The following is a 14,168-nucleotide window of genomic DNA, read 5'->3' as shown; positions in this document are numbered from 1 at the left end:
ATTTTCAAGAGCCAGTACACATGTGACAAAGATGTGTTTGATCTTTGTTCGATATTAATGAGAGAAAGACAACTGTCTCAACCAAATAATCCTGAAGAGAGTCTGTATTTGTATAATGTTTTACGAATTGCAATAACTGAATTACTTTGAGAATGAAGCTGGTCTTTTTTTTTCTCAATAAACAGTGTGTACAGTAACAGGTACAACAAAAATTACTGCAACAAAAAAGATTTAAGTTTATAACATAAAAAAATTAAAGAAAAACATAGGCCTATAATTATTTTCAGCTGTCTCGATTTTAATGAAAATATTTTTTTATTAATAATGCAAAAACAGACATTATACATAGTACACTATAATTTATGATAAACTAGACTTTTTTTCCAGTATAGCTCAACAAGACATAATCACCATACTAATAGCTATTTATTGAGATCCTGTGTAACTACTGTTTTTCTTTCTTTTCTCACTGTAGTAAATAATGAATAGAATATTAAATACATGCCAATATTAAATGGACAATTATGTTAGTTCTTTTTATTTGTAACAACGCTATTATGACAGCATGATTCGTGTGTTCCTTTCAAAATTACTGAAACCGAGTGAAACGTGTGAAAACTAGGGCAAGACGTTACCGTCCCAACTCTCTCTCTAGGCCTAGGCCTACGTCATCGCTCCTGAATGATTCGTTATTTCGAGTTAGTAATTCGTTATTTCGGATTACTAATCCGAAATTTCGAACTAGTAATTCGTTATTTCGAGTTACTAATTCGAAATAACGAATTACTAACTCGAAATAACTAATTAGTAATCCGAAATAACGAATTACTAACTCGAAATAACGAATTACTAATTCGAAATTTCGGATTAGTAATCCGTTATTTCGGATTAGTAATCCGAAATAACGAATTAGTAATTCGAAATAACGAATTACTTAATACGAAATTTCGGATTAGTAATCCGAAATAACGGATTACTAATTCGAAATAACAAATTACTAATTCGAAATTTCGGATTAGTAATCCGAAATAACGAATTACTAATCCGAAATTTCGAATTAGTAATTCGTTATTTCGGATTAGTAATCCGAAATAACGAATTACTAATTCGAAATAACGAATTACTTAATTCGAAATTTCGGATTAGTAATCCGAAATAACGGATTACTAATTCGAAATAACGAATTACTAATTCGAAATTTCGGATTAGTAATCCGAAATACGATTTACTAATTCGAAATAACGGATTACTAATCCGTTATTTCGGATTACTAATCCGAAATTTCGGATTACATTTTGATGATTTTTATATACTTAAGTGGCACGAATAGGCTTTCGTAGAAACTACACTTTTCAATCAGTGGCACGTACTTCTCAATAGAAGGTGCGTCCAAAACAATAGAGTGTACAGTAAAGTTCACAAAAAAACTTACGCCCCTATGCTAAGAAAAAGACAATTCAAATTTTCAAAAGGGACATTAAGGTAAGTAAAAAAAAAAGGTGTTCAGTCATGTAAAACTTAAAAGCAATCTTAAACTAAAAACTTAAGGCAAAATAAAGTGATGCAAGCTAAACACATGTACAAATTATACAAACACCATACAAAACGTACATGAAATACACTTAGGCCTACTTAAGTACATACATATCCATACAAAACTGCATGCTGTACCCATAATCACATGACTACTCACTACTCACGGTACAGTCTTCTCGGATAAGGACTCCGTAGGCCCAGTGTATAAAATGGCTCGTGTGCACTATAAAGAACCCAGTATATCCTTCGAGACGAGTAGGGGGATACCCCGGTGTACTGGAACAGACAGCCACTGTGGTAGACGACGAGAGTTGCTGGTACCGGGTTACCGGGTAGCACAGACACGAAGGGACCCTTAGGGGCGAAGAATGTCATTGATCGAGTTCCTAGTCCACATATCAAGCGCCCAGCATCTTACATTAGATGGATATATGTGCGTTATAAAACTACACTATTAATATTACATACAAACATAGAGACGTACAGTACATACTTTATACAACACCACCTATCACACAAGAAGCACACATATCAGACCTGATCACACAGATGCACATAAAAGTAAATCAAATAGATAAGTCATATAAAGTAATACAGGACAAAAGTAAAAAACGTTCATTTAAAAAAAAATCTCATTTCTCTTTTTCCATGCCCTTGTAGCATACAATTCCTTTTGGAAGATTTGGTGAAAAAGAGCCAAAACATACATTAACTTCTGGTCGGTGGTTGAATTTATAAATTGGTTCCAAATAGGCCTATTTGTATTTACTATTTTATGTTCATGCTTTGCTAGCTCTTCCAATCTGATGTTATGGAGGGAAGGACATGAAAAAATAAAATGTCTAATATCTTCAATTGAATAAAAACTACAAATAGAACAAATACAATTATTATTATTGGACTAACTTGTAAAGGTGAAGTATTGGAGCGTAATCTAAATTTTATGCAAGCACCCTCAAAATCTGTAGTTTCAAGTAAATATTTTTCTAGACAAGGGCTTTCCTTAATAATTGAGTAATCTGAAAGGGAAGATTTTTGTTCAAGATTATTTCTCCAATCAATACAAGCTTGTTCTTTAAGAGAGGGAGGCCATGATTCAACGTTTCGACCTTTATTGGGTCATCATCAGGAATTTAAGTTTATTCAAAATTAAGTTGGTCTAATTTCCGATAGGATAATCAATGGTATCACAAATTAATTTAGTAAACCCTATAGTTAACTCACCCTAAAAACCAAACAAGGAATAGTGACCCAGGGTATAAGAAGTTTTACGGGCGTATTGAAGATAATTATTTTAGAACATCAGGAAATAACATTAGACATGCGGCCTGGGCCTATGAGAAATTGACCGTATTCGACTGGTCGTTCTTCGTTAAACCACGCGCACCTGCGCAGTGGTAAAATCCTACTTAATGAAGACGACCAGTCGAATAGAAACTGGTAAATACTCGACAAAACAAAATGTCTGCATAGTTGCCGCAATACACGCTGCGTAGTCAAGGCTTCTTCAGGTTGTGGCACTATGGGTTTTTCCTAAAAAAATGTTTTCATTCAGTTTTTGAATTCTGTTAGCCTACAATTATTTTTTGACTTCAATGTGGGTAAATATTGTAATTTTTATTTTCTGAAATTTAATCTAAATTAACGAAAATGTTGTTGCTAAACTGCCCAATCGGGCATATTTTTTGGTCACGTGCATAGCTTTACGCTAATTAACGCATTCTGGTTACGTTAATTTTCGTTGTCGACGAAGTCTATTTTACGAACCAGTCAATGAAAATTCGTACTCAACGAAATGAGCCAGTCCAGTCCGAATAAGCCCATTGATAGTTTCCTTCCTGTCACAAATCTGCCCAATACTGGTGCAAAATATTTGATTTTGGTTCTTGCAATTTTCGGGGTCAAACACAAAACTACAACTCAATTTCGATTAATTTGATTTTAAAGATTTTACTTTAATCAAATAATTCAACCCAAAAACACAATGGTCTAGTTAACATGTAGGCCTACCCATATCTTACAGGTTATGAGGAGACGTCAGAAACACGTTACAAAGACATGGTTTACTTTCAATGTTTACTAGGCCTAAGCATATTCGATTTTAACCTCCATCAAATTTACAACCCACCCATGGTGTATTACTAATAAACTGTTACAGGCAATTGATATAGGCTTTTAAAACCATGCGTGCAATAGCTAAATTAATGCTTGTAACTATTAAATGTAATTGAACTTTCTCGGGTTTTTCCAATTACAGGACGGTTAGGCCATGTGTAGCCAATGTATGCAAACAGAAGGACAGTCTTCCTGCATCTTACCAAGGTAAGTGCTTATTGTCTGTTGATCTTACGTTCCATCCGGCTTTGCGCTGAAACGATAACGCAAAAGGATGTTACTAATACTGAAGCAACGTGTCTATTCAGGGTGTAAATTGTGGATTTCACAGTAGGCCTAAGTCAAAATTCCAATATGTAGATCTATTATTATTGGATAAATTTTAGACTAAACTCATATGTTGAATGCAGAACAATAACTCAACACACGTCTAAACTCAACAATCCAAAGAATTGAATATTTAAGGATTGTGTTTTGTGCGGCAACGTATACTATTTATGAATCGAAATACGAGAGTTGACTTTATGTACATTTTCAAATGTTCATAATAATAACTGGTCCAGACGTTATCCCCATGTTTCGAATCTAGGCAAAACGCATAAGTTGAATACAGGCTGTATAAATAACAAACACTATATATAAAAAAAACACACATTAATAATAACAATATTAATTATGTTGATAATAATGATGATGATTAAGACAATGACAACAAGAATAGCAATCACAGTAACAACAACTACGATAATATCGGCAACAATAATTATAATGACTAAAATGATGATGATGATGATGATGATGATAATTATGATGACATGATAACCGAAACCACCCTACATCCGTTATTTTTTAGTTTCGATATTATAAAACAAATGCATTTAATGCTCCTGAATGAATTTATCCAGATCGATACCTTTTTATGACCATAATTACTATCAATATAATTATTGTCAGCCAGTATACAACAGTGTTCAGTGCTGTTGTTTCTTTACATTACATTTGCTCGTTTTACAGTACTTACTACTGATTTAAAAACAAATTTAACTTCAGATATTTTGTCTTTAAACAAAATTTATATTGTAACCCTTTTTTTGTCAAAGGTCCCAGAATCGACAGTGATTAAGTTTAGATTTGGGTTGCTCCTGTTTGATGTTGTTGTGTGCTTGTTTTTTTTTTTTTTTTTTTTTTTTTTTTTTTTTTTTTTTTTTGCAGTCTGTTTTGTAAATATTAATGTTTTGAAACGAATATATGAAATTAAATATTAGCTGTAATAGATTCACTATTAAACTAAAATGGCAATTGAGTAACAATTTAAATGTATGTGGCATAATTTGTTCATTCAGAATGAGCTGCATCTTGCTTAAGATCACGGACCATATTCAGGCATGATGTAATTAAAAAGAATACGCTATGTAATTATTTTTTGGCATTCATTTTGTTGCAATATCGAATCTAAATCAATACATATGTCAAAAAATGTTTATAAGCAAATTTTATAATTGTATAAATGTAATTATATGCCTACGTTTATCGACTATCATTATTGTGCACAATATATCGATTGGTTGTAGAGCCCAACCAATTTCTAATCTGTTGACCTGCTGAGGTTGAACTCACTTTTCGTCCAAAATATATATATATTAATTTTCACATTTTGGGTTGCTCGTGCTTGTATAACACAATTTCATGTTATTTTTTAAATTTTTGTGAGGTGGGAGAGGTTATTTTCGAGCTTTAAGCCACTAAAAATATTATTATATATATCTTTAATTCATATGGGTAATCTCATTAAGTGAAATTTAAGAAATACAAACGTCAGTATAAATTAGGCTAAAAAATGAAGAACGTAACGACCTATTAACAAACATCCGGTTGATCTTCGAATAGAATGCAATTTCGATTACAATCTTCCTTAATCACTCTTTATCGAAAATCGTAAAGACAAAAACATTGCAATATTAACCCGTCTTCCTGTTACCTGGACACACCGCAACTAGTTTCGATTAATACTCATCAAACATTGCCTCAACATCCAAAGTTGGAAATTTCATATAAAATCTATAAATTAACACTGGATAAAATGATATAAATAAGCAAAACCTGCGCATTATGCGAACATTCTAAATTTTATGTAGCTTAAAACAAGACAAATGCATATCGCCAACTTGATCGTTTTTTGTAAGTATATCTACGCCTTTTAATTCGATTAAGAAAACTGATACACTCGACGCTACAACTTGTCGAAGAATCATTAAAAAAAATACAATGTTTAAAAAAATAATTTAGGCACAGTCTGTAGGCGATATTTAATTGTATATGCCTAAAATTATTGTTTAATATTATTAATTTAATGTAATAGCAAGGAAGTAAGCATAGTTCAGGGCCATATTAAAATCGAGGGCTAGTCTTTTTTTGTTTTGTTTTCTTCTCTTTTTTTTTTTTCAAATTCTAGTGCAACTGGATAGCCGTTTTTAGTTTAATGTGAGTACGAACACAATGCAAGTCCCTTCCGAGATATTATATATGGAAACATGATTATAATTTGTCATTACAACAGGTTATGATCAATTAACTGTGATTGCACCAAAAGTTCTAAATGCATTTTAGTTTTAGTTACCGACGACAAGGGCTCCTAGTAGCATTTAGGCCTACAGTCATATTTTAATCGGTTGGTTGTAGTGAATATACAGCTAGGGAGTTAAAATAGCGGGCGTTCAGTATCGTACTTACTTTACTGATTGACTTTTTGACAGATTCACTGATGTCGTTCTTGGTGGCATCGACAGATGCTACACCGGTACCGACTCTCTCGGTAAATACATTCTTAAAAGATAATACAAAAACACTTTACAAAATAGTGAATGCTACGTGGACTGATTATGTAAGTATTACTCTAGCACATAACTCTAGTGTTTTTGAATTTTGAAATGATATAGTGCATAAATGGGTACATATATGCATTCACTTTCGACTTTAAATTGACCACACATTTTGTAATATAACTTAATGATCGTAATAGCAAATACAAAATAATCATATAATTTTAGAGTTTGTAATCGTTACTATTCATTATCAATGAATCGATATAGTTTTAAGGAATATTTTTCAAACATTCGTCGAGCCGGTGATTGAACTTTTAAGCAAGACTAAAATTAAGTACGCATGTCTATAAACATTACCATCGAAACCAGTAACTTAGTTTCAGTCTATAAGGCTGCAACTAAAACTAGGCTATCCAATAACAAAACGATTTTTACAAACGGGTCCGTCTCTCTTATTGGTTTGCTCATTTTGATACCTCGATAATTTCTGAGTTTTATTTATTTATACGGTTTAAATAATGTTTTGCTTACCTTTCGCTCAATTTAATGCATTTGCCTCATATGCTTCAATTTAGAAAATTAATAGGTTTGGAAACGCAAGTTATTCCACGAACAAAAGTCATCAAGGACTTACACAAAGGGCTGATATTTATGCGAGAAATATGACGATGGTGAGTAAGCTTTAAAAATTCCAACTACTGTACTGTATTCACACTATTACAAAAAGACAAACGTACACAGAGGGCGCACTATCCTAATATGAATGATGAATATTAAATGATACTGTACAGCACAGCATAACTGTCGGGATGGGCCCGGGGAGGGCATGCAGACAGAAAGCATGCCTGGTTAAACCTTGCCATCACCCGATTCCTGCTGACCACCCTGGCCTCCAAATATCTGTGGGTTGAAAATCCAACCACGGGCTCTTTTTTAGTAATTAATATCTTATACAATCGGCTTACGTAATTTTAATACTAGTAGCCTGTAGTTGACAGTAAAATTCATACATACCAAAAACTAGACTGTATAATTACAAATAATATAGGCCTAGCTGATTATTGACGAGGACAATTTTAATCAACGTCAGGCTTCGTCTCCATCTTACAGTAGGCCTATTTTGTTTATGATGTTTTAACTTAACATCTTGGTTGCCCGCCAAATGCCATTACTAAAATGCATGTCTCTCACTTAAATTAAAGATTGAAGCACGGGAAGGATAAAAATAAGTTTTCATTTTTTTTTAGTTCCGACAATTGCAAAGGCGCCCTAAAAGGCCCAGCAACACCATATAAAATGTTTTGTGATTTTGTCTGATGAAGTAGGCTAGACAGCTTTCCAATAGTCACAGACACGATTTATCAGATACCAAAATAACGTACTCTCTGACTATCAAACCTGTTCAAGATATTAAAATTAAAATGATATTAAGAGTCTTAAGATCTTGAGATGACAGCTGGAATTTTATTCGTTTATTGTTACATTTTTAAAGAGTGTTGTGGATTCTGTGTGGACTCGGTTACCGAGTCCACACAGATTCTTTTCCAAAATTTGTTGACAATCTACGGATGGCAGATTTCCACTATGTATGTTATGTACTTATACTGATTGACAGTTAAAGTATATTTTAATATTTGTATTTGTCAGAACGGGCTCTTTGCAGAGTATCATAATGACCTAACTGGTTACAACGCCAGTATGAAGTGTTTTCATGATACAGAGGTGTTGATTGCGCTGCCAAATAATTATACACACGCTTCTCAACAAATTCTTACAGCGATTCAGAGTGTTCAATCCGAAATTTATAACTACGTAAGTAAGATATTGAATTCAACGCTTTACTTCTTCTGTCCTCATTGGATTCGGAATATCTTCAAAACCTCCAATATCAAAAGCTTATATTTAAAGACTATTTGCTTTGGATAATCTCAAATAAACGTTAAATATGCCACGTTTAATAAACTTGGAGTATTTAAAAAACAAACGTTTTTTTTTTCTTTTGAAATAGTTTTCAATAGTTCTAAAATTAGAACGAGATCATCGCAAATTAACGAACTTAGTATTTTACATAGATTCTTCTAAATTTCTGCCAGAAAAAATGAAATGTTCGTAACAGAAAATAGTCTGCCAATCATTAAAAACCGACTTACTGAAAGTCGATAATGATTTACTTAAATGGGCAATTAAGGTTTTATTTAATATATTTTTATTGATCTTATTGTTGGGTGGGAGCCTAATTGAATTTAGTAATGATTTAAAAGCTGTTTATGTAGACGGTGTGCCACACGGTGTACGTGTTACTAACTCATTTGGCATAGCTAAACGATTTCATCACTGGAACACGAACTTCAGCATTCCTTCCATAGGCCTAGTTAATTATCAGTGGCGGATCCAGGAATTTGAAATAGAGGGGACCCACAGGGAGGGACTTTGACAGATGGATGGTCTATATCACCTAAGCCCCACCATGGTTAGGGCTGAGGAAAGAAAATTTACGATTAAGTCACCTCTAGATGGCCGGAAATGGCGCACTCAGACCGTATTTGAATGTAATTTTCTTTTTTTCTCCAATTACAATTTTGAAAAATTTAGGGGGTCCATATCAAGTGGTTTTATGAACTTAATATGAAAAAATGCTCTTTAAATTACAGTATAATCTATGACGCAGCCCCTAGCTTTTGTTTGACGTTAACTAATATCACGGTAATCTCATTTGCATAATGTCTTTTGTTTTCTCATCAGCTTCAACCATGGACTATACCTACTGGCAGTGTACCGTTCACGTGTACACGATTTTCAAATAATAACACACGAATCAACAGGAACGCGGTAATAATCGAAAACTTCTATTCATTTATGATTCCATTCTATGATGACGTCTTGAAACTATACAATATGTAGTGAAATGCTGTCGAACCCGTAAATAATAATTTTAAAAAAAAACAGTAACTTCTTTAAAGAAGGAATAATGTAAACCGATTCCACGGTTATTTTATCAATGTTTTCAATGAAACGTATAAAACTTGTAATAGTAGTTTAAGCTTATATTTTCTCAAAAGGACATGCATGTAATTTAGTAAGGCTTCGCTCTCTTAAGTCAAACAGATATTTATCAACAACTCAACGTACTATATTATTTATACTGTATAATAAAGTTTCGAAGATAATTTATATTTATCGTAAATTAATGCCACGTTACTTTCACCGACGTAGAACAGAATGTTTTCAATGAAACGTATAAAACTTGTAATAGTAGTTTAAGCTTATATTTTCTCAAAAGGGCATGCATGTAATTTAGTAAGGCTTCGCTCTCTTAAGTGCAACTCAAACAGATATTTATCAACAACTCAACGTACTATATTATTTATACTGTATAATAAAGTTTCGAAGATAATTTATATTTATCGTAAATTAATGCCACGTTACTTTCACCGACGTAGAATGTTTTCAATGAAACGTATAAAACTTGTAATAGTAGTTTAAGCTTATATTTTCTCAAAAAGGCATGCATGTAATTTAGTAAGGCTTCGCTCTCTTAAGTGCAACTCAAACAGATATTTATCAACAACTCAACGTACTATATTATTTATACTGTATAATAAAGTTTCGAAGATAATTTATATTTATCGTAAATTAATGCCACGTTACTTTCACCGACGTAGAACAGAATGCAATGTTTATCTTTAATTTTCATAAATTTAATATTATGCCTTAACTTGCATTTGTAATCTGTTACCGGATAACATTAAACAAAGTACTTCCCTCAGCATGTATAAGAATCAGCTTACGACGTTTTTGTTCACTTCATCCTTACGATAATTACACACTAACTAATCTGTTTAAATTTTTTTCAATATTGTACTTTTAGGCATAGATTAAGTTTAGGCCACTCTCGTAAGGGCAGCGGTGTGGGACCCCCTTTAAGGGGCAGCCCATAAATGGAAACGTGAGACGTTCCTTCCCTCCGTGAGTCTAGGAGCTGCTAATTAGGAATATCTGCCTTGGGCAAGCAAAGGCACTCCTGAAGCCTCCCCCACCAGTTGTAAATGTTCACTATTATTATTATTATTTTTTTTTAAATATTTGTGAATAGTTTATAACAATCTTTTATTAAGACATTACCTGTACAGGTCGGTGTTAAACCATGCTATTCATTTCAATACTCATAATATATTCAATAAATATATCTGTCTTGTATATTTTGCTTTTATGTATTAACTATATTATAAAAGAAATTACAATAGGCCTACTGCACAATCATATCAATTGTAGGACCAATGACAATCTTTTGAGTTTTATCGCTCTTACCTTTTTGTCAATGTTTGCAAATATTTGTACTTATGTACCATCTATTATTATTGGTGAATGAAAGCATTCAATTTGATTTAAAATATGATTTACTAATTCGAATCACCAAGACGTAAACAGATCATGAAGTAAAGAAGCATGATAGCTACAGCAAATTATAGAAGACTGAATCGTAATTGTACAACAGTTCAGTGAATAATAAAACTAGTGACAGAAAAAGTATAAATGAACAGCATCCCATCGACCTACAAAAGGAGACAGGAAAAGGCTTCTCTCAGGCTATTATCCAGTAAACATCTACAGATGTAACACAGAATTTTAGTAGTCTCTGGAATGTTTCAGTTGTTGTATGCCAATATTGGCCGATTTTTGTGGAAAACAATAATTTTAAGTTTTAGTGTACATATTATACTGTTGCAGAGGATGACAAAAAATAAATTTGGAGAGTATCTAACATACAGATTGTTTACTAGTTAATAATTATGGTTATGCTCAATTTATCTTGCTTGCCCTAAGCCTAGTTAATATCATACAATAATACAGTACATTACAGTGACGTAACAGCTATAAGGTCACACTGGCTTAAGGCAGGGGCCCCATACTTTAAGGGATAGGCATTCTTTTAAGGAGAAAAATAACTCAATACATCCTTTAGATGTTAAAAATGCCAAAGTACCTACAGTGAACTCTCTCCTCAGACCTAGTCCCAAGGGCCACCATAGTGCCTTAATAGTGATTAGAGACTTCACAGACACCTTTGCCTATTGTGACAATTAATTTAAGAACAGAAATGCGTCATAATGGCTCTGTTGAATTGGTCAACAAATACCGATTCCCATGCTTGTGTGATGGGAAGGCATTTAATTAGAAGACAGCCCCAAATTACCACTCATATTACACTTGGATACCTTAAATATTATTGACGGTATATTCATGATCTGGACACATGGTATTAATGAGTTAAAGGCTTTCCATCAGGCACTCAACGACTCCCACCCATCAATTAAACTCACACTCGAACACTCACACACTCATGTGAATTTTCTTGATGTCACAGTTAAGATCAACAATAGTAACCTAGCCACACCTATCTACCGTAAACCTACAGACAGAAATACTTATCTCAGTCCATCCAGCTTTCATCCACCACTCACAACCAAATCTATTGTTTAAAGCCAGGCACTTAATAAACATCATCGTATGTGCTCTGACACTATTGATAGGGAACAGCAACTCAACCACCTCCGTAATTAATTCAACAATCTGCACTACAATTCTAAACTTGTTAATGAACAAATCTCTAAAGCCACTAGGATAGCACGAGAAAACCTCATGACCTACAAAAAGAAGGAGACCGATGGCATCGTGTCCCACTTATCGTCACATATAATCCACTCATTAAACATTACAACACATTTTCAACGATCTACAACCTATACTAGATAGTGACATTGTACTTCATAAAATCATACCTAACAAACCTATGCTTACGTACAAACAACCACCCAACCTCAAACAACAGCTTACTTCTAACAAAGTACCCCACACCCCCACCACTAAGGGCACCATTCCATGTAACCAACAGAAATGCCGACTTTGCCCACATATCAACACTAGCAGTACCATTACAGGGCCTAATCAAGTTACATACATCAGTGGATCGTTTTCATGTTTTTCATCTAACGCCATCTATGCCATTACATGCACTAAATGTCCTGGTACTACTTACATAGGACAAACTGTCACACAACAGATGAATTGTCATAAATTTGACATTCCTCACAACAACAAAGATAGGCCTATTGCAGTTCATTTTAATTTACCAGGACATAATATTGCACACTTTAAAGTAGCTGTGCTCCTAAGTAATTGCTTTAAAAAGAGAAATGACAGATTAATTGCCGAACAAAACATTTATTCATAAATTTGATTGCATTAATAGTGGCCTCAAATATAGATCTACGCTTTCTTAGCCACTATAATATTTAGTTTCTTACTGACTCCATTGTTCATAATTAGATCCATGACTGCACAGATTTATCTGCCTAGCTCTATTTATTAGTAGAATAGTAAGTTGCTTGATTACACTTGTTATCTCTGATCATCGTATACTACATTGTATCCGACTGCTAATTGGTTAATTGTGAGACTATTGCTAATTATGTATACATAAGCTCTTTTCTATTTTGTTTTCAATTTTTTAGTTCACACACCTGATGAAGCTGGCATTGACTGCCAGCGAAAGCTTGTGTTGAACAAATAACATCCAAGTTAGTCTCAGAGAGCTGCCATTTAATTCTCTTTGTATATTGTTTAGACTAACACAGCTCCATTACCACTTTAAATATTAGTAACACTTCAAACTTAATTCAACTTTCAAAAGGTAACCAGTGTAATGCTTTTTTCGTAAGTAAGCCTAGTATTAATATCGTCTGATGGGTTAAGTAAAAAACAAAAGAAAATGGTAAACTATTATCTATAGTAAGATAAATATATAAAATGTTCTCAGTTATATTTAATGTACATAGATTATTAATCTACATATATCTTAATATCATAGATAAATGTACATAGTCTATTAATGTTTTATCAAACAAATTACAATTTATACTATTCATAGTACAGTTTGACCTACATAATTCAAGACCATTAAAAAAAGTACAACCTAACAATCTTCAATCGTTTAACACAAAGTTAACCTTCCAATTGGAGACCAAACCCTGAGAACACTGAAACCTGAGAACACTCCACCTTTTCAGGTCCCAATGGTCCGATATGGAGGGCAAATTGTATTAATTATATGACTGATACTAAAGTCAGAAACATTGCAACAGTATACAGGAAATGTACAATAGATTAAATATTCTTTGATTTGTTAACTGACATAATGTATATCAGAACTTTTTGATGTTGATAGTATATTCTGAGTCACTCAGTACATAACACTTGATATTGATAGTGTATTTTGAAATAAAAGAATACATTGTTCTAACACGTTCTGTTGATAACAAATTTTATCTAAATTCTGATTGGATGACCTTCATCATGTGATATCTTTCTCTGTTGGTGGTCTTCGTATTGAATTTCGAACAACCATATTCTTCATCCAATCAATGCACTCATAAATACCGTCTCTGTAAAAATGGTGGTAGAGATTATGTATTAAAAAGGTTGGTTGGTACTGAACTGAAAACTAAAATGGGCAGTGGTGGATCCAGGAATTCAAAGTAGAGGGGGTCTGGGGAGGTACTTTCACAGATGGAGGATCTATATCACCTCAGCCCCACCATGGTTGGGGCTGAGGCAAGAAAATTTCTGATTATGGCATCTCCAGAAATTGCACTCTCAGACTTAAAATTTGAATATAATTTTCTTTCTATATCACTG

The 14,168-nt window shown here is 33.2% G+C and overlaps 2 protein-coding genes across 6 annotated transcripts in view; one reads left to right on the top strand and one right to left on the bottom strand.

The window, feature by feature from the left end:
* The first annotated feature begins 5,622 nt into the window (after positions 1-5,622).
* LOC117101939 lies at positions 5,623-9,909 on the top strand. Its single transcript, XM_033242061.1, has 4 exons — positions 5,623-6,532; positions 7,049-7,144; positions 8,121-8,285; positions 9,216-9,909. The coding sequence occupies exons 1-4, from the start codon at positions 6,413-6,415 to the stop codon at positions 9,372-9,374; spliced, it is 540 nt and encodes a 179-aa protein (XP_033097952.1). The 5' UTR covers positions 5,623-6,412; the 3' UTR covers positions 9,375-9,909.
* A 2,766-nt stretch (positions 9,910-12,675) lies between these two features.
* The window catches only part of LOC117101938 (ADP-ribosylation factor-related protein 1-like), a 6,187-nt gene continuing 4,694 nt past the window's right edge, over positions 12,676-14,168 (bottom strand). For all 5 annotated transcript variants that reach the window (XM_033242056.1, XM_033242055.1, XM_033242059.1 and 2 more), the window contains exon 8: positions 12,676-13,915. In XM_033242056.1, the coding sequence (XP_033097947.1) occupies positions 13,825-13,915 (91 nt within the window). In that variant the 3' untranslated portion in view covers positions 12,676-13,824. The remainder of the gene's footprint in view (positions 13,916-14,168) is intronic.

Source organism: Anneissia japonica, unplaced genomic scaffold, assembly GCF_011630105.1.
Source record: "Anneissia japonica isolate Jap-2015-1 unplaced genomic scaffold, ASM1163010v1 scaffold997_len2565447_cov190, whole genome shotgun sequence".
In the NCBI taxonomy this organism is placed as follows: Eukaryota; Metazoa; Echinodermata; class Crinoidea; order Comatulida; family Comatulidae; genus Anneissia; species Anneissia japonica.
This window is presented reverse-complemented; position numbering and strand designations above follow the sequence as displayed.